Source organism: Leuciscus leuciscus (assembly GCF_965113295.1).
Source record: "Leuciscus leuciscus genome assembly, chromosome: 10".
Lineage (NCBI taxonomy): Eukaryota > Metazoa > Chordata > Actinopteri > Cypriniformes > Leuciscidae > Leuciscus > Leuciscus leuciscus.
The window spans coordinates 41,285,156-41,305,450 of NC_138734.1; the positions used below are offsets into that span (position 1 = coordinate 41,285,156).

The 20,295-nt window shown below is 39.0% G+C and overlaps 1 protein-coding gene across 14 annotated transcripts in view; it reads left to right on the plus strand.

Moving 5' to 3' along the window:
• The window catches only part of ryr1b (ryanodine receptor 1b (skeletal)), a 112,146-nt gene that overhangs the window by 45,347 nt on the left and 46,504 nt on the right, over positions 1-20,295 (plus strand). For all 14 annotated transcript variants that reach the window (XM_082181319.1, XM_082181327.1, XM_082181329.1 and 11 more), the window contains 36 exons: positions 374-503; positions 600-760; positions 1,748-1,910; positions 2,067-2,153; positions 2,262-2,488; positions 3,935-4,379; positions 5,084-5,638; positions 6,012-6,212; positions 6,300-6,411; positions 7,325-7,468; positions 7,646-7,919; positions 8,527-8,644; positions 8,738-8,870; positions 10,830-10,924; positions 11,031-11,166; positions 11,260-11,443; positions 11,537-11,648; positions 12,249-12,369; positions 12,520-12,689; positions 13,487-13,707; positions 13,795-13,885; positions 13,995-14,135; positions 14,228-14,391; positions 15,330-15,408; positions 15,498-15,587; positions 15,702-15,842; positions 15,926-16,003; positions 16,085-16,160; positions 16,273-16,396; positions 17,057-17,172; positions 17,277-17,344; positions 17,460-17,581; positions 18,260-18,309; positions 18,766-18,826; positions 19,455-19,581; positions 19,674-19,782. In XM_082181319.1, the coding sequence (XP_082037445.1) occupies positions 374-503; positions 600-760; positions 1,748-1,910; positions 2,067-2,153; positions 2,262-2,488; positions 3,935-4,379; positions 5,084-5,638; positions 6,012-6,212; positions 6,300-6,411; positions 7,325-7,468; positions 7,646-7,919; positions 8,527-8,644; positions 8,738-8,870; positions 10,830-10,924; positions 11,031-11,166; positions 11,260-11,443; positions 11,537-11,648; positions 12,249-12,369; positions 12,520-12,689; positions 13,487-13,707; positions 13,795-13,885; positions 13,995-14,135; positions 14,228-14,391; positions 15,330-15,408; positions 15,498-15,587; positions 15,702-15,842; positions 15,926-16,003; positions 16,085-16,160; positions 16,273-16,396; positions 17,057-17,172; positions 17,277-17,344; positions 17,460-17,581; positions 18,260-18,309; positions 18,766-18,826; positions 19,455-19,581; positions 19,674-19,782 (5,426 nt within the window). The remainder of the gene's footprint in view (positions 1-373; positions 504-599; positions 761-1,747; positions 1,911-2,066; positions 2,154-2,261; positions 2,489-3,934; positions 4,380-5,083; positions 5,639-6,011; positions 6,213-6,299; positions 6,412-7,324; positions 7,469-7,645; positions 7,920-8,526; positions 8,645-8,737; positions 8,871-10,829; positions 10,925-11,030; positions 11,167-11,259; positions 11,444-11,536; positions 11,649-12,248; positions 12,370-12,519; positions 12,690-13,486; positions 13,708-13,794; positions 13,886-13,994; positions 14,136-14,227; positions 14,392-15,329; positions 15,409-15,497; positions 15,588-15,701; positions 15,843-15,925; positions 16,004-16,084; positions 16,161-16,272; positions 16,397-17,056; positions 17,173-17,276; positions 17,345-17,459; positions 17,582-18,259; positions 18,310-18,765; positions 18,827-19,454; positions 19,582-19,673; positions 19,783-20,295) is intronic.

The window sequence follows — 20,295 nt, forward strand, 5'->3', positions numbered from 1 at the left end:
GAGAGAAGGAAATGAATAGTGGAATAAAGTCGTTATTTTTGGGGGGTTTTTGCGCACAAAAAGTATTCTCAGATTTCAGATTTAATCAAAAATATCTTAATTTGTGTTCCGAAGATGAACGAAGGTCTTACGGGGTTGGAACAACATGAGGGTGAGTAATTACTGACAGAATTTTCATTTTTGGGTGAACTAACCCTTTAACTAATGAACCTTATTGTAAAGATGTTACCTATGAAGTTTATCCTGACATTTTTCCTGTTTATGTATACCTTTTAGCATACCTTTAAAAAGAGTACTTGTTACCGAAATAATATACCTCTCTTGTTCTCTACAAATCTCGTTCATGCTTGACCACTCAAATGTATTCCCTCAGCTTCCTGTTTAAGGCTAAAAAGGCAGCCATGACTACCCCTCCTCCACCTCCACCTCTTATGCCCCGTTTGATGGAGGATGTGGTGCCCGATGATCGCGACGACCCGGAGATCATCCTCAATACGACCACAGTCAGTCTTCATTACAAGATCTATCATATATGACACATTCTCTGCTCTTGTTTCCTCACGTCTCCTTCTCGCTCTCTCTCTGTCTCCACTGTGCAGTACTATTACTCAGTCCGTATCTTCGCCGGGCAAGAGCCTAGCGGGGTATGGGTGGGTTGGGTCACCCCTGACTTCCACATGTATGACCTGAACTTCGACCTTTCTAAGGTCCGTACTGTCACTTTGACAGTTGGAGACGACAAGGGCAACATACACGACAGGTGAGATGTGATAAAGATTCAGCTGTCATTGAAATGTTGGCCAATGTGGACAAATACAAGAAGCTGCAGTGCGGAGAAGCATTCGGTTAAAAATAAATGTTCAGTATAGTGAGGTGATGTAGGTGAATATCGATTTTGGTGATGTAAGAGCACTGCACTAGTGGCCTACTTCAGCAGCCGACCTTCAGAATCAGTTGGGAGAGATTTTACCTCAAGAAACTTCTTCTTACTGTGAAACTGAAAAAGGGTAATGCCTATCATTTATAAAACGTACAGTATAGTATTTTGGATGTACAGCACACGTTAAAAACATTTGCCTCTGTAAAATAATAATAAAATATATGATGGAGAAATTTTTATTTATTTTTTTCAGTAAAAAATTTAAGAAGCTTTAAAACAAGATGCATTTATTTGAGAAACAAATTAAAATAAATTGTCATTTTTGCAATGGGGTAAGAAAAAAAACTGAATTCACACTTAATTTAAAGCCTTAAGATTTAATTTGAACTAAGTAAATTATGAAATTTTGCTTCTCAAGTACCGTAAATATATATTATTTTAAGATTTTTTTGAAGGTCTCTTATGCTCACCAAGGCTGCATTTCTTTGTTTGAAAATACAGTAAAAAACATAATATGTTAAATGTTATTTCAATTTAAAATAATAGATTTTTATTTTAATATATTTTAAAATGTAATTATTTGCTGTAATATCAAAGCTGAATTTTCAGCATCATCACTCCAGTCTTCAGTGTCACATGATCCTTAAAAAATCATTCTAATATGATGATTTGCTGCTAAAGAAACATTTCTTATTATTATCAATGTTGAAACCAGTTGTGCTGCTTCATATTTTTTAATGAAAAACGTGATTAAGTTAAAATGACCAGAATTTATTTGAAATTGAAATCTGAAATAAAAGTATTCTTCCCCTTCGATTAATAAAATATTTGTTTATTCGTGACTTATAATATCTGTTTGTTCATCAGTATGAGGAGGAGTAACTGCTATATGGTGTGGGGAGGAGAGTTTGGCAGCAGCACTCAACAGAGGTTCAGCCAGGAGGATCTGGTGATTGGTTGCTTGGTTGATCTGGCAACAGGTCTAATGAATTTCACAGCCAATGGGAAGGAGATCAACACGTTCTATCAGGCGAGTGCAGGTCATCTCTTTAAAGGAGCTAGTGGCCCTCAAAAATTCTGTTTTTAACTCCACTTTCCCTTGCTCCTGTCTTTGGTACTTCATTTCTGAACTGTTAGGAGTACATATTGTACATTTGAACTCATATGTATACATGTGTTCTCTCAGGTGGAGCCCCACACTAAGCTGTTTCCAGCTGTGTTTGTAATGCCTGGCAGCCAGAACATGCTGCAGCTGGAGCTCGGAAAACTCAAGGTCAGCTTTATCCTTTACTACTGACGTTGAAGTCATTCGCTTTCTTTTAGAAGTACTTTAAGTAATAGTCTTTTAGTTACATGTCTCACTTTTTTCTCCATCCTATAGAATATCATGCCTCTTTCAGCAGCCATGTTCCATAGTGAGCGCAAGAACCCGGTGCCCCAGTGTCCTCCTCGGCTTGATGTTCAAATGCTGACCCCAGTGATCTGGAGCAGGATGCCCAACCACTTCCTGAGTCCACAAGTGGGGCGGGTGAGCGAAAGGCATGGATGGATGGTGGAATGTACAGATCCTCTCACCATGATGGCTCTGCATATACCTGAAGAGAACAGGTACAGTAGGACGACTCAAGAACAAAAAGTCTTTTTGTAATTGTCTTATGTAATCTACCTAAATATATTTCTACCTATCAATCACCCAGAACACCCTAGCACGTCTTTTTATTATTTTTTATTCATGTGATTCATGTGATTTAAGTTTGCCCTCACAAACTTAAATCAAAATAACTTCTCCTCCCTCTTGCAACGGTACCTCTTCTCTTCTCTGACGTGTTTACTGGCACAAGGGCAGAAAAACCCATCACTCACATGAGATCACAGCAATAGCAAACCACGATGATCCAATCTACTCCTCCAATCAAATCCCGTTCTACATTTTATCACTCGGAAATACGTCTCAATAAGGAAGAAAAGCCTATCTCATATTCTGTTTAAGGCTGACTTTAAACCACTTCAAACCAGTGGTGTGCGGTGATTTTAAAATGAGGAGGAAAAGTCCTCTTTTATATATATATAAATTTATGTTCCCGTTACACTTAATTTTCCAGGTTAAATAAACATAACATAAAAAAGAGAGACCAAATATAATTCTATTTTGTTTTAGTTTTTTACACTATGTAATGTTCTATTTATTAACACCAAGTACAAATTTCATCAAGTTAGTGTTTTTACACATTTTTACTTTTATTCCAAAATAATAACTAATAACTAAAGGCAGTTATTTAAACAATTAACAATTTAAACAATATATTTTATTTGTGAACTAATGTTCAGCTTTTCTATTTAATAGACAACTTATTTTCAGCAGTCATCAAGCTTGTCCACACTGGTCACAGACACAGTCTTTTAATTTCCCCAAGCTGAAATCTCTCTAAAACCCCACAGTCATCATGTTTTCAGGCCATTTCAAGTTTGATTTTTACGTAACATAAAGCAGTGATATCTAAGTGGATGAGTTGTTTACTTACTTTTTAATTAGTCTTCCCATTAACGCCATCATTGTCTTCATTCAGGCCGATTAGAGAGCGCGCACAAAAACAAGAGGCTGGTTTTATCGGACAAACCAATCATATCCAATCATAACGGATCATATCCAATCATAGAGCGATGGAGGCATTGCCTCCTCTCACGTGACTTTCCCCCATCCCAATTACCCCCCACTAAACCCACCGCACGCTTTAGGGGGTCTGTTAAAAGTCAATGGGCTCAGAGGAGTCACAAGAAAACGTGGTGTCCCACTTTACCTGCTGGTGTCACAGTTGGACATTGTTACTTTAGAAATACGAGTGACTTATACACTTTTTAATGTCACATTTTGTATTATTTGTGTTGTTTTATTTTTGTAATATAGATTATTTTCTCATCCAGTTTTTTTTGCCTCCTCGAAGGAAACGCCCCTTGTTCAAACTTTCCGGCCAGGCTTTCTTAAGCCAGCATTTACAGTATCTAGTATTTGTATCTTTTTTGTCTAGATAGTTGACATGTTCCTCTCATTGCCAGGTGTATCGACGTCCTGGAACTGTCTGAGCAGCATGACTTGCTGAAGTTCCACTATCACACTCTGATGCTTTATTGTGCCGTGTGTGCGTTGGGCAACAACCGTGTGGCCCATGCCCTCTGCAGCCACGTGGACGAATCCCAGCTCTTCTACGCTATTGAGAACACGTACCTGCCCGGCCCTCTCCGCAGCGGCTACTACGACCTTCTCATCAGTATCCACCTGGAGTCAGCCAAACGCAACCGCTTGGGAACCAACCGCGAGTTCATCATTCCCATGACGGAAGAGACGCTCAGTATTAAGCTTTTCCCAGATGCAGAGACGGCCCAAGACCTGCCAGGAGTGGGTCTCACAACCTGCCTCAGACCCAAGCTGCACTTCTCCCCCATCAACTTTGTGGGCACTGACCCAGATCTCTACACCCTAAGCCCCATCATCCCTCTACAGGTACAGTGGGATCCAATAGTGATTGTTGGTACATACAGATAATACAAGATTAGAATTTAAAAGTGCAGTAAGCAATTTCTGAGAAACACTGTTGATATTTGAAATCAACAAACAATGACAGTCAAAACTGTAAAATTAATATTGCAAAAACAGCATATCTTAGTTCTGTGAAACATTGCAAAACCAATGTTACTCATGAATGGAGCAGAAACAACGCAAGCTCAGTCCTTCCCTCTTAGGTCTCTCCAGCGCTGGAAAGCTTTTCTAATATTAATGCTAATCCTAAAGCTCTTGCCTGATCATAACCCTTCTTTTCCCAGTGATTTTCCTCTGAGCTTTTCTCTTTTGTAATGTCTCTCAGCCATCTCTCTTTCTACAGTCTTTGTTCAAATCTCCCTCTTGCTCACTCAGAAATCTTGCACCTTTAAGATTTACCAAGAAGAAAAATTAAGTACCAAAAGACAGAGGGGATTGGGGGGTCAAGGGAACATATAGTGTACACAATAATAATAATAATACAAGTGATGGAAAATCAAAAGTGGCAGGTGATTTCGCAGTTATAGCAGCAGTGTGGTAGCAATACCTGAGGTTATAGCATTTTATTGAGATAGTATAGTATGAAGAAATGTTAATAAAACATTGTATTTTACAATTGTTGATAGACAATCTCTTTGTTAATATCTACACTCTTTCTGCTTTTACAGGAGCTGAAGACCCAGGCTCTAAGCATGCTTACCGAAGCCGTGTTCGATGGCAGCCAGGCCATGCGTGATCCTGTCGGGGGCAGCGTTGAGTTCCACTTCGTTCCCATTCTCAAGCTCATCAGCACCCTCCTCATTATGGGCATCTTCAACAATGAAGACGTCAAGCACATTCTCAAGATGATTGATCCCAGTGTGTTCGGGAAGAAAGAGGAGGCAGGAGAGACATTAGAACCAGGAGAGGAAGCTGCTTCCAAGGAGGAAGGAGAGGAGGTGAAGGAGAAAGAAGAAGCGGCTGAAGGAGAGGAGGAAGCCGTGGATGAAGGAGTTGGAGAGGAGGAGGAGGATGAGGAGCTGAAAGCTCTGAAGAAGGAGGGGGGAGAGGAAGGAGAAGAGGTCGAGAAGGCAGTGGAGGAGGAGGGAGAGAAGGTGGATGGAGAAAAAGCAGAAGAAGAAAAGGAGGCAGAGGAAGTAGGAGAAGAGGTCAAAGAGGAGGAAGAGGAAGCACCAGAGGAGGGGCTTCTTCAAATGAAGCTGCCAGAGTCTGTAAAACTGCAGGTACATTTAATCTATAGATTATTAGTCAATTCTGTGAGGAAAACATTTAGAGGAGATCAGCGATTATCTATCTATCTATCTATCTATCTATCTATCTATCTATCTATCTATCTATCTATCTATCTATCTATCTATCTATCTATCTATCTGTCTGTCTCTGTCCATCCATCCATCCATCCATCCATCCATCCATCCATCCATCCATCCATCCATCTATCTATCTATCTCTGTCTGTCTGTCTCTCCATCCATCCATCCATCCATCCATCCATCTATCTATCTGTCTATCTGTCTGTCTATCTGTATATTATGTACATTTTTATTGTTTGTACTGTTTATAATACTGTCTTTGCCTGTCTCTCCCCCTCTTTTAGATGTGTACCCTTCTACAGTATTTCTGTGACTGTGAGCTCAGACACCGAGTTGAGGCTATTTTGGCTTTCTCTGATAATTTCGTAATTCAGATCCAGTCAAACCAGCGTGAACGATATAAAATCCTAATGAGAGCATTCAGTATGTCTGCTGCAGAAACCGCTCGCAGGACCCGAGAGTTCCGCTCTCCTCCTCAGGAACAAGTATAAGACACACTTCTACTTTAAACTCTTCTTTAAAACACACATATGATTTGAACTGTTATACACTAATTATGAGTATATGTGTAGGTTTTCCTGTTGACTAACTTCAAGCACAGCCCAGATGATGAGGATTGCCCCGTGCCAGAGGAAGTGCGGGAAACACTCCAGATTTTCCACAGTGACCTCCTAAATCACTGCGGTCAGTGTTCAAAACATCTCACAAAATGTTACTGGACGGCCACATTACAACACCAAGCATCTGCTGTTGCAAAATCACCTTGTGATCAAACTGATTCAGTTCTTCTGAGGATTCAAACAAAAAAAATTATGATACACAAACATTATAAAGAAGACCTTAGCCTCGTTCAGACTGTCAGTTCAAATGCTGACATTTATCAAGTGTGAACAGCAAAAAAAAATCACATTAAATCCTTTTTGAATAGGATTTCGAAATCCTATTCAAATCACATTTCTGGAAATCCGTTTCAGTCTGACCGCTCTAAATGAATTTCACTTTGTTTGTCACTTTCTTACGCCACGTAAATCGTAAACATGTCAGACATTGTTTTTGTTGTTTTTTCCCCCCTTTGTACAGACATTATCAAAATGATCCCCGTTCACACGGATCCGCAAAAACGACTAAAAACACTGTATTATGCATGCCAGACAAGTAGTTGCAATGTCACTTTGTAAAGTAAGATTAAGCACCTGAGCACATGCACATTCAAACGAGCATGCCTATAGACAAAACACATAATACATGCTGTCACTGTTTTCACAGATTCGCGTTTGTGAAGTTTACACGGAGATGTAACAGTATCGTTTTCAAAAACTTGTGTTTCTCAAGCCACCAAAACGCCGTTGTCGTGTAAATGAACGTCCAGAACGCAAAAAAAGTCACAATTCCACTGGCATAAAAACCAATCCAAATTTCTTGGGAAAGCGAAAGTGTGCCACGGGACACACAAATGAGATCTGAACAGTTTCGACATTGTGGACAGTCAATAATTTACAATCAAATTCCATTTTGAATTCCATATTGCAAACCTAGCCTTATTGACTGACCAAAATCTGGACTATGTGGTTCTTATTCATATTTGTTTGTACCTCAGGTGTCCACGTTGAAGAAGAAGCGGAGGAGGAAGAGGTAGAAGCGTCTCTGAGAGGGAGACTGCTCAGTTTGGTGGAGAAGGTCAAGAACCTTAGGAAGAAAAAGGAAGAAGAGGAGCCAGAACCAGAGGAAGAGCCCAAACCTAGTGAGTAAATGTTGTAAAACATCTTGAGAAGGTTGTTCAGATTCATCTCATGGTTGCACCGCTTTCCTCAACCATAGATCAATATTTTTCTTTTTCACTTAGTTCAAAATGGTACTAGGGTTTTTTTTTTTTATTGTGTGTTGGTCTAACGTTTCTGGATGTCATTCTATTCCTCAGGTTCTTTACAGGAGCTGATATCCCACACAATGATCCACTGGGCTCAGGAGTCCTTTATTCAGAACCCTGAGCTGGTGCGGCTCATGTTCAGTCTTCTCCACCGGCAGTATGACGCACTGGGAGAGCTGATCCGCGCCCTGCCAAAAGCCTATGCCATCAACGCTGTGTCCATACAGGACACAATGGCCATGCTGGAGTGCCTGGGTCAGATCCGATCCCTGCTCATCGTCCAGATGGGCCCGGAAGAGGAGAGGCTTATGATCCAGAGCATTGGGTGGGTACTTCTAATGACAGTACGTAAAGGGCTTGACATCTCAATACATATTTGATGTACCCTACAGTTCAAAAGTTTGGACTCGGTAAACTTTTTAAAGTTCTTCTGCTCAACAAGCCTGAATTTATTTGATAGAAAAATACAGTAAAAACAACCAAATTTGGAAATGTTATCACAATTAAAATAACTATTTTCTAATATAATATAATTCAAAATGCAATTTATTCTTGTGATGCAAAGCTGAATTTTCAGCATCATTACTCCAGTTTTTAGTATCACATGATCTTTCAGAAATATGCTGATTTGCTGCTCAAGAAACATTTGCCTAATATTATCAATGTTGAAAACAGTTGTGCTGCTCAAAATGTTTATGGAAACCATGATGCATTTTTTTGTAGAATTCTTTAATGAATAGAAAGTTCAATAGAACAGCATTTATTTAAAATATTCATCTTTTGTAACATTTTCAATGTCTTTACTGTTACTTTTGATCAATTTAATGTGTCTTTGCTCAAACTTTTGTTCTCATGTCCTGAACTTCTTTGTGTTTAGCTAAAAATCACATAATGTGTGGTATTTCAAATGCATTTTGTCTCCTGTCTCGTAGAAACATCATGAACAACAAGTTGTTCTACCAGCACCCTAACCTGATGCGTGCGCTGGGCATGCATGAGACGGTCATGGAGGTCATGGTCAACGTGCTGGGAGGTGGAGGAGACTCTAAGGTGCTTTCCTTAAAACTGTTATTCCTGGACAAGGATCCGACTCTGCAATTGAAACTAAAGGGAAACAAACATTTTTTTTTTCTCTGTTTATAGGAAATTCGATTCCCGCAAATGGTGACCAATTGCTGTCGCTTCCTGTGCTACTTCTGCAGGATCAGCCGTCAGAACCAGCGCTCCATGTTCGACCACCTCTCGTACCTGCTGCAGAACAGTGGCATTGGACTGGGTCGGTTGCTTTGTAAAACCTATCTGATGCAGATAGCATATTTTTATTATTATTAAGATCCATTCACACCAAGAATGAAAATGATAACTATTTTAGCGTCCACACCAATGCACAATGGATTGGGTGGATTCTGATTGGCTGGCAATGTTTTTTTATTATTAATTAGCTGGGAAAAAAATTATAATTAATTATATTATACAGGTACCTCTGTGTTGTTATCGTTATAGCTGTGATGTGGACTTCCCTATTCTCACAGAATTAAAGTGATCATTAAAACATATAGTTCATAGTTATCGTCGGTGTGATCATGCCTTTAGTCTATTGTGACACTTTAAAGTAGTGTTTTCCAACCAGAGGTACAATACTTCAAACCTTGGAAGATTTTGATTTTGGTTTGTTAAATTGATAAAACTTAAATTATAATTTTAGAATAAATATATTTTAGCTGTCAAAATATACAAATTCTGTAATCTTTATTTGGATCCCCAGTAGCTTCCTTGCTAATGTTCCTGGGCTCTACACAACAATACAAGGCTGTACAAAAGCTGTACAAATCAATAAAGATAATAACAAGAATACAATTACACAGATTAAATCACCATCAATCTTCCACATTATAGTCTTTTGGTGTTTCCGTTAATTTGAAGTAAAAGCACATTCAAAATATATGACAAAATAAATAATTCAATCATTTAAAGTAGCAGCACATCAAACAAACAGCATATATCTACATATTTTAAGCATATCTTTACAAATGATATGTTGCTTGCTCTGGATTCAGGCTCTTTGTGTTGTGCTAGTTTTGTTGAATCTGAGTGCAGCATTTGATACCATTGACCATAACATAATAATTCTTCTTGAACATCTTAAATGTATGGTAGGTATCCAGGGCACTGCACTACTATGGTTTGCTTCGTACCTCGAGAATAGGACTTTTTCTGTAAATGTGGGCAATTTTTCCTCATTATCTGCTCCTCTTTCATGTGGTGTGCCCCAGGGATCCATTTTGGAACCTTTATTGTTTTCCCTTTATGTGTTTCATTTTTCAGAACTACATGTCTTATCATTGCTATGCTGACAATTCTGTTTTACCTTCCAGTAAGGCTTGATACCACTTTCATTCAGTGTTTTATTGAAATGCATAAATTATATTAATAGTTGAATGACAAATTGCAGCTTAATGAGGATAAAACGGATTTGGGGATTTTAGGTTGTCCTGCAAATTCTTCGCCTGTTCTTGAAGCCTGGTTTCGTCCACTCTCAGCCAGTGTTTGCAAACTAATTAAAAACCTTTGAGTGATCTTCGACCCTTCACTATATTTTTTGATAAACAAATTAGTGCTGTTATTAAAGCAAACTTTTTCCATTTGAGATCTATTGCAAAATTGAAACATTTGGAAGTAGTGATTCACGCACTTGTGACATCACGACTCGATTATTGCAATTCTCCCTCAATCTTCATTATGTTGCTTGCAAGTTGTACAAAAGGCAGCCACAACTTTTGACTGGGTCTAAAAAGAGGGACCATATTTCCCCTATTCAAGCATCCCTCCACTGGCTTTCTGTTAAATTCAGGGTTGATTTAAAAAATTTAAATATATAAAATATATATAAAATGTTTGAATATTAGCCATTGTCTGGCTGTGGACCAAAATATATTAGTGACCTTCTTCAGCCATACCATCCTGAAAAAGTTGAGCCTTATTCACTTGATGTGTTTTATAGTCATGTCTAAAACCCACATATACACACAAGAAACAGGGTATATAACCTTGCAAAAATATACCATCAGTCGTAGATGTAATTTGGACTATGCCGACAATCATTAGATTTTTCCAATTAACCACTTAACACTAGTTAGTTTTAATCTAAATTATATTCAAATAAAACAATTTAGACCTTGGTATTACTCTTTTTTTAATGATTTTTGTGTGTGTGTGTGTGTGTGTGTCTTTTTAGGGATGCGTGGATCTACTCCTCTGGATGTTGCTGCCGCGTCCTGCATTGACAACAATGAGCTTGCCCTGGCTCTTCAAGAGCAAGACCTTGAGATGGTAATGCTCAGAAGTCAGAACAAATTTTTGTATTTATGATATTGTGTTGTTACGCATTTATAATGTACCACTGCATAAAAATTCATTGGTTCATTGTGCTACTCAGGTGGTGACATATCTGGCTGGCTGTGGCCTTCGGATGTGCCCCATGCTGCTGTCTAAAGGCTACCCTGACATCGGATGGAATCCAAGTGGAGGAGAGAGATATCTAGACTTCCTGCGCTTTGCAGTGTTTGTAAACGGTGATGCTCAGTGTTTAGTGTAATTCTGACTCTGAGTCCTGTGTTTTAAGGCATTCTTAATTAAACGCTGTGTTTTTTTGTCTCCCCCTGCAGGTGAGAGCGTAGAGGAGAACGCTAACGTGGTGGTTCGTCTGTTGATTCGTCGGCCTGAGTGCTTTGGCCCCGCGCTGAGAGGAGAGGGTGGTGCGGGTCTGTTAGCTGCCATCGAGGAGGCCATTAAGATCTCTGAGGACCCTGCCCGAGATGGGCCAACTCCTAAAAAGGACAGACGTTTTATGTAAGATGCTTCAGTGAAAGTGAATGCTTGCATTTCGCTTTGCCATTAAATCTGTGTATATATATAGTTTTTACCCCTTATATTGGTTCACAGGTTTGGAGGGGAGGAGCAGCCTGAGGAGAACAGAGTGCATCTTGGAAATGCTATCATGTCATTTTACTGTGCCCTTATTGACTTGCTGGGTCGCTGCGCTCCTGAGATGCATGTAAGTATAACAACTTAATCATTTACCTGTGAAGTCCATGACAAATGTGAAGTTTGTAAACAGGAATCATTCAACTGTTTTTTAAAAAGAAGTCTCTTCTGCTCACCAAGGCTGCATTTTGTTTTGATCAAAAATACATTAAAACAGTAAAATATCATTACAATTTAAATTGTATTATTTAAAAATATTTAAAAAAGAAATGTGTTCCTGTGATCAAAGCTGAATTTTCAGCATCATTACTCCAGTCTTCAGTGTCACATGATCCTTCAGAAATCATTCTAATATGCTGATTTTCTGTTCGAGACATTTCTTATTATTTTTTTACCTCTTTTTTTTTTCAAGATTCTTTGATGAATCGAAAGTTAAAAAAACATCTTTTTTTATTTGAAAGAGATATCTTTTGTAGCATTATAAACATATTTACTCTCACTGTGATCAATTTGATCAATTTATTTAATCACTGCTGAATACAAGTATTAATTTATTTTTATTTTTAAATCTTACTGACCCCAAACTTTTGAATTGTAGTGTTTAAGATGAAGGTCACATTTCAACAGATTTCATGTGGACTTCAATTTTCAACCTGTTCTTTACCCACAGTTGATCCAAGCCGGTAAAGGTGAAGCTTTGAGAATCAGAGCCATCTTGAGGTCTCTCGTGCCCATCGAAGACCTGGTGGGAGTCATCAGCCTTTCTGTTCAGATCCCAACCTTAGGCAAAGGTACACAAGATTTTATTGAAAGAAAGACCAAAAAATTCTAAATCAACATTTTGGTATTTCTTACATTTCTTACTTTGAAGTGAAAACAGGCTTCCTTTAAACTCACTTTTGCATAATTATCTCTGGTTTTGTCTGTGATACTTTTCATAGATGGTCAGATTGTTGAGCCAAAAATGTCAGCGAGTTTCGTGCCAGACCACAAAGCCTCCATGGTGCTTTTCCTGGACAGAGTGTACGGCATTGATAACCAGGACTTCCTGCTGCATGTGCTGGAGGTCGGCTTTCTGCCAGATATGAGAGCTGCAGCCTCTCTAGACACGGTGAGCTCTTAATATTGTCAATCATATTTCATCACCATCTTTATCTTTCATAATATAATGTAATATAATATATGTAACGAGTATACCCTGTTCTGTTGTTTTCATTGTGTTTTTGGCTCTGAACTGTGACCTAGTTTTCCTCAGTCTGTTAGTTATTTGTTATCCTATTCACCTGTTGTCTATTTATTATCTCATGAGTTTTGTTATTTAAGATCCTGTTATCAGCACGATTATGTGACGATATAATATAATATAAAAGCAATATATCACACGAGTAGCTGTGCTGATATACAGCAGCGCTAGTTATAGTACAGGATTTCGGAATAATAATATAAAGTAATGAAACGTAACTTTGCCCTTGGCCAAATAGACTTGCTCTGGAACAAGTTATAGATTAATAAGGCTAAAGATTGCCCGCTTGATATACCCAATAATTAATTATACCTGAACACTATCGACATAAGAGCCAGCGGCAAATTCCCGAAGGACTGGCCGAGATAAAGCTGTTCTCTGCGGGTACATGAGCGCTGAACGGCTGCTGATGGCCTGGAGCTCACATCACCGAAACGTCTAAACAAATTGTCAAATAGGCGCAATATTTATATATGTTGCATTTTTGAGGTCTAAATAACTACATTCTCACCTAATAACTCTTAAAACTACATTCTGTGACACAACAACAGTAGTATTTGTAAAGTTATGGTAGTTTGCTCGTCCGCCGTGACACTCTTTGTGAGAAATGCTGCAAGTTGTAATATAATAACAACACTGTGATTTTACTTGTAATGTTCCTCCAGTTGGCGTTTAGCACCACCGAGATGGCTCTGGCTCTGAACCGTTACCTGTGCTCAGCTGTTCTGCCTCTGCTCACTAAGTGTGCCCCACTGTTCGCTGGCACTGACCACCGTGCCATCATGATCGACTCAATGCTGCACACCATCTACAGGCTGTCCCGTGGCCGTGCACTTACCAAGGCCCAGCGGGACGTCATCGAGGACTGCCTTATGTCTCTTGTCAAGTTAGTTATCCACTCTGTACTGACATGAGCACTAGAAATGCCAGCTTACAATATTGGATCTAATAAAGTTATATTTGTGAATTTTAGGTATCTGCGGCCATCCATGTTGCAGCATCTGTTGAGAAGGCTGGTGTTTGATGTGCCAATCTTAAACGAGTATGCCAAGATGCCCCTAAAGGTATGCAAGTATAGTTATTTTAATTAGTTGGAGTGATTTTTGTTTTGTTTTGTTTCTTATCATCATATTTGTGTGCCAGTGTACTTTAGCTGATCCTGTTTCTTTTTAGTTGTTGACCAACCACTATGAGCGCTGCTGGAAGTATTATTGCTTGCCGAATGGATGGGCGAACTTTGGAGTCTCATCAGAGGAGGAGTTGCATCTCTCTCGCAAACTCTTCTGGGGCATCTTTGAGTCCCTCGCACACAAGGTTTGGCAAAAACAAACATGATTTAACAGTGAAAATGTATTTTTCTTATTGAAAAAAGAACACTTACAGTTCTTGGCATCTCATCTCTGTAGAAATTTGATGCAGAGCTGTTTAAGATCGCCATGCCCTGCATCTGCGCCATAGCGGGTGCCATCCCTCCAGACTATGTGGATGCTAGCTATTCATCTATGACTGAGAAGAAAGCATCTGTCGACGCTGAGGGCAACTTTGACCCCAAACCAGTGGAGACAACCAAGTGAGTAAAACAATTAGCTATAGTTCACTTGTAGTATTATCTTCACATCTTTGAGTTTATATACAGTATGTGCATATGCGTATATTTCAGGTATGTGATTTTTCTGTATTTACACAGATTTCCATATTTTTCTAACTGAAGTATGACCCATAAATGTCAGGGAAAAAATTGCTGTGTTTTACATTTACATGTAATACATTTTAAATGCATGTATTCCATGCATGGATACCATAGCGTGAACCATACCATTTTCTTTCATTATATGGAATGGTAAAACACGCCTTCTGGACGATAATTGGTCATGCATGTTGAGTGAAGCAGCATGACGCAGCAACATGACATCTTCCCAAATATGTAATGAGAATCATTTGTATTATGTCAACAAAATAGAAGCTTTAAAGCTTTTCTGAGAAACACTGTTGATATTTGAAATCAACCGAAACAAACACACCCCTTACTTTATCGCTCCGCCCCCAAAATGCACAAACACACAATGGAAGAGTGGATGTCACTTTATCATTGCTGAAGCCAAGCAAAATAATGCTTTTATGACACATCATGAGTGGACACGCCCCCTACTGTTGATTGGCTCACGCTCTCTCCTCCCCAATCATGAGTGGACACGCCCCCTACTGCTGATAGGCTCACTCTCTCTCCTCCCCCATCATGAGTGGATACGCCCCCTTCTGCTGATTGGCTACAAGTCTGTTACACTGGTCAGTCTGATCCACTTTCAACAGTGTTTCTCTGAAATCGCTTACTGCACCTTTAAGGCCTTCCAGTGTTTTTTTCTGCCAAAATAAAAGCTCTCTTTTCTCTCTTTTTTTTGTCCTCAGCTGAACAACACAATGAATTATTTTGAGGGAGTCATTAAAAGATTTGTATTGAAATGAACAACACCAACTGAACGATTATGTTTTCTTATTGTTTCTTTGCAGCACCATCATTCCTGAGAGACTTGATGCCTTCATTAACAAATATGCTGAGCACACGCATGATAGATGGGCTTTTGAGAAGGTTAGTAACAGCACTTGTGCTTATTTGTGAAAGCTAAATGCATTGTAGGATTGAGAAAAGGATCTTAAGCTTTTGTTTCCATCTTCCAGATCCAAAACAACTGGACATATGGAGAGGTCCTAGATGAGAACGCCAAAACTCACCACATGCTGCGGCCGTACAAGACTTTCTCAGAGAAGGTCTGAATGGATCTTCTTTGAAACGTATCTTTATTAAAACCCGTCTATCAGCTTTGTTTTGTCTGTTGGTTGTCCAAAATCAAGATCAACCTTTCTTTCGTATTCTCTCTCCAGGATAAGGAGATCTATCGCTGGCCCATTAAAGAGTCCATCAAGGCCATGCTGGCGTGGGAATGGACTCTGGAGAAAGCTAGAGATGGAGAGACTGAGAAAACTGAGGTGAAGACCACCAGGAAGATCTCCCAGACTGCTCAGGTAACAGAGAGGTGGAAGAAAGAAGATGGAAATTGCATGTTTGATGAGCCCATTAACCATACCTATACATCCGTCTCCTGCAGGCCACCTATGATCCCAGCCAGGGATACTCTCCCCAGCCAGTGGAGCTGACAGGCATGGCCTTGTCCAGAGAGCTACAGGTAAATTATTTATATTCATTCAATATAAGACATTCAGAAACCCTTGTGATTGACTCATTCCTCATGTTTCCATCTGTTCAGTCTATGGCAGAACAGGTTGCTGAGAATTACCATAACACCTGGGGCCGCAAGAAGAAGATGGAGCTGCAAGGCAAAGGTATGATTGTTTATTTTGTTCACTGTTTTACTGCCCAAAATAATATTCATAACATAAACCATACCAGCCTGTGGACTATCTCCTACCTAGTTTATGTGTTTTTTGTGTTTAGGTGGTGGCACCCATCCTTTGCTGGTACCATATGATACGTTGACGGCCAAAGAGAAGGCAAGAGATAGAGAAAAAGCCCAAGACCTGCTTAAATTCCTCCAGCTCAATGGATATGCTGTCACCAGGTACAGCAAAAATGCCTCACAACAAGAAAGAAAAGATGCTGTCCTTGAAATAGGTCCAGAGGTTTCATTAAGCATGCCGAAAGTCTGCAAATAAGAAAGACATTTATTTTACACACAAATATACAAGAATCCACCAAAATACTTAACTTTTAAACACTAATTATGTAAATATCAGTAGTGGCCAAAAGTGATGTCCGGCCTAGGACAATTGTCATCACCCTTTATTCAAATATTATGAAAAAATGTGTCAAATATTTTGTAAGCATATTGAGTATGAGTATGTGCTTTGTCTGGATTTTATTTGTCATAACACGATGAAAGATGCCAAATTGTGTGGACATAATTTTTGCCCAGGCTGTCATACAAAGCAAAAAACATTTTTTATTTTGCAAAAAAAAGAAAGAAAGAACTAATGGTTATGTTGTAGTCAGTGTATGCTTTTTCCTGTAACCGTTTTGTTTTTCAATGCATTTTTTTAAATTCATGTAGTTGTAGTTTGCCTTTTTTTGCCAAATAATTTTGTCAGATAAATACCTCAACCAAGTCTAGTGTTTTGTTCTTCTCTCATACATATTTTATGGCATGTTTAATTAGCTCTTACAGAGGTTATGAGGCGGGACAAATACCATGTTGTGTCTCTTCACTGTTTTTCTTCTTTAGGGGTTTGAAGGACATGGAGCAGGAGATTTCCTCCATTGAGAAGCGGTTTGCTTACGGGTTCCTGCAGAAGCTGTTGAAGTGGATGGAGATTGCGCAGGAGTTTATTGCTCATCTTGGTATATATCCATAGCAGTTATTTCTTCCATCTAAAAACTGTAGATGTTAGTTTGCTCTCGATGAAGGTGTTTTTGATGAATGTTCTGTGTGTTTGTTACTCCAGAGGCCGTTGTGAGCAGTGGAAGAGTTGAGAAATCTCCTCACGAACAGGAGATTAAATTCTTTGCCAAGGTGAGACACCTTTGACTGGCAAAATGAGTGCATGCTAAAGAGATCAGTGGGAATTAGTTGGAAGAGATACAGCCTCTCACACTCTCCTCTTTCTCTTTATATTGTCTTCATGTAGATTCTGCTTCCATTGGTAAACCAGTACTTTAAGAATCACTGTCTGTATTTCCTGTCCACTCCTGCAAAAGTCCTGGGCAGTGGTGGTCACGCCTCCAACAAGGAGAAGGAGATGATTGCTAGGTAACTAATGCTACAGATCTTTATATTTCTGTGGTACCCTAGTCCATTGGTTCCCAACCCTGGTCCTGGGGTGCGTCTCAATCAGCTCCCTAGATCATGAATCAGTATATCGTGTACATGAATTCGGGCACTGGTAAGGACAGTAATGGCTCACTCATATTGGGACACTGATGACTTCCTCATTGTACAACATCACTACAGGTATTAATGAACAACAGCAGAACTGCTATCTTTCTGCTATTGTTTTGATGTTATTTAAAGTACATTATGATCAATATTTTGCTCCAAGACCTCAGATGGATGTGTCAGATATGAGAATGTGCAGTTTTGGGGGTTAGTCATCTTTTAATGTACCTTAAAGATTTAAATTTGATTACATGAATGTTTACAGAACCTTTTTTAATGATGTTGGTTATGATAGTTTTGACCTGTCACACCCTCTCTGCTCCTCACTCTTCTTCTTGTCTGTTGGTTTTCTCTCTGCCCCTTCCTGGAGTATTTTCCCACGGGTCTCCTCATTCTTTTGTTACATTTATCTTCTATGGATCACGTTATTTTGCTCCTACTTTTCCATCATCTAAACCTCACCATTTTATTCCTTGTCATGCCATTCTCTCTTTCCCAACCCTCCACCCCTCTTTTTTCCTTCTTTCTCTATCTATGTATCTTCTATCTCAGTATCTTCTGTAAGTTGGCTGGTCTGGTGAGACACAGGGTTTCCCTCTTTGGTAAGAATCCTGCATGATGGCCTGATTGCACATTTCATTTTTCCACTGTCTTTCCCTTTTTCTTTAATGTTTCACAACATCCGTTCCTAATAGTTCCATTTATTTGCTCCGAGTTCTTGTTGGTTTTATTTCCCTCCTTTTCTTTCTTTCTTTCTTTCTTTCTTTCTTTCTTTCTTTCTTTCTTTCTTTCTTTCTTTCTTTCTTTCTTTCTTTCTTTCTTTCTTTCTTTCTTTCTCTAATGATTTGCAGTGCTTTGCTTAAATTGGTGCATCGTTTGCAGTGTTGGCTCGGTATTTCGGAAGAATATCTGCTTTTGCTTTTATTATACCTCTTCATTCTACTGTATATCAGTGTCATATATCGTAGCATAGAAGCCTCAGTCCATATGTTGTAGCCAGGCTAATTGTAGGTGAAAGTTTAAGGTCTATGTCATGGTCTGAATGTTTGTGTGTGCAGGCACTGATGCCTCCGCCGTAGTAAACTGTCTTCATATTCTTTCCCGCTCGCTGGATGCCAGGTATGTTTGTAGACCACATCATTCCCTGTATTTTACTGACACTTACATCCTAAAGTTAGTTCACCCAAAAAGGCCTAAAAGGGTTCACCCATCAAGACTTTCGTTCATCTTTTGAACAAAAATGAAGATATTTTTAATGAAACCTGAGAGATTTCTGTCCCTCCATTGAAATTCTGTTCACCCTAAAACTCTGACGCTTCAAATAAAGAGATCATAAAATAAATCCATATGAATCGAGCAGTTTAATCCATTTCCTCTGAAGAGACACAATCACTTTATATGATGAACATATTTCTTTAGGCTTTTAATCACATAAAATTTGTTTGACGCGCAAGAACCAATGAGGTTCATTCTCATGTTACACAGCACGTTTGAGCTTCAGCAATAACCAATGAGGTTCATTCTCGTGCTTCAAGCAAGTACGGTTGAGCTTCCGTTTCACAGTGCACGGATCAATGTTTATATGTGAATAAAAGCTTAAATTAAATCTATGAATGAAAGTCTTATGGGTTTGGAATGACATGAGGGTGAGTAATTGAGGACAATTACATTTTGAGTGATCTATCCCTTTAATTAATGTTTATGTATTAAAAGTCATGCTTATCTTTTGTTTTTCTTTCTCTTCCAGGACTGTGATGAAATCTGGGCCTGAGATTGTGAAGGCTGGTCTGCGCTCTTTCTTTGAGAGTGCTGCCGATGATATTGAGAAGATGGTTGAGAACCTCAAATTGGGGAAGGTGTCTACCAAAAACCAGGTCAGATGTAAACATGTTCCTGTTCTCTGAGATTTTCCTTTGTTCTTTGTCAAAGTTTCTAAATTGAGCCCCTCTCTCTGTCTCTGTAACAGGTGAAAGGTGTATCTCAGAACATAAGCTACACCACCACTGCTCTTCTGCCAGTGCTCACTTCTCTGTTCGACCACATCGCCCAGCACCAGTTTGGAGATGATGTCATTTGTAAGATATTTTCTTAGGTTTTCATAGGAGTCAATTAACGTGACTAAATTTAACCTACATAGCAGAGTACCTTTAATTAAGATATAAATAGATTAATGAAGGGAATAAATAATTAGTTGGTGACAGGAATTAAATTGAAAAGGCTGTTCATATTTTACACATTATTTCAATGGAAAGAATCGCCGACAACTCTGTCTGGTCTACAAACAACCAAAACACACGCGAGAATCGACACAGAAAATTATTCTTGTTAAGAATAATGCATGCAAGAAGCTTGTGATCCAAGTTTTCTGTGTGCCGATTTGCAGCGAAAAAGAAAAAAGATGAATATAAAGGAGAGAATGGTTGCTTCCATGACTCCTCCCCCTGAACTCTCTCATTGGCTATAGTTTGTCGCCAATGTCATTTCCTGTCAAAACTCAAATCGGGGCTAAAATTTACAGTGTACCCGGCATTAATGTGCTTCATTTAATATGACAAAAAACTGTATTGCTAAAACAGTGAAAAATAATG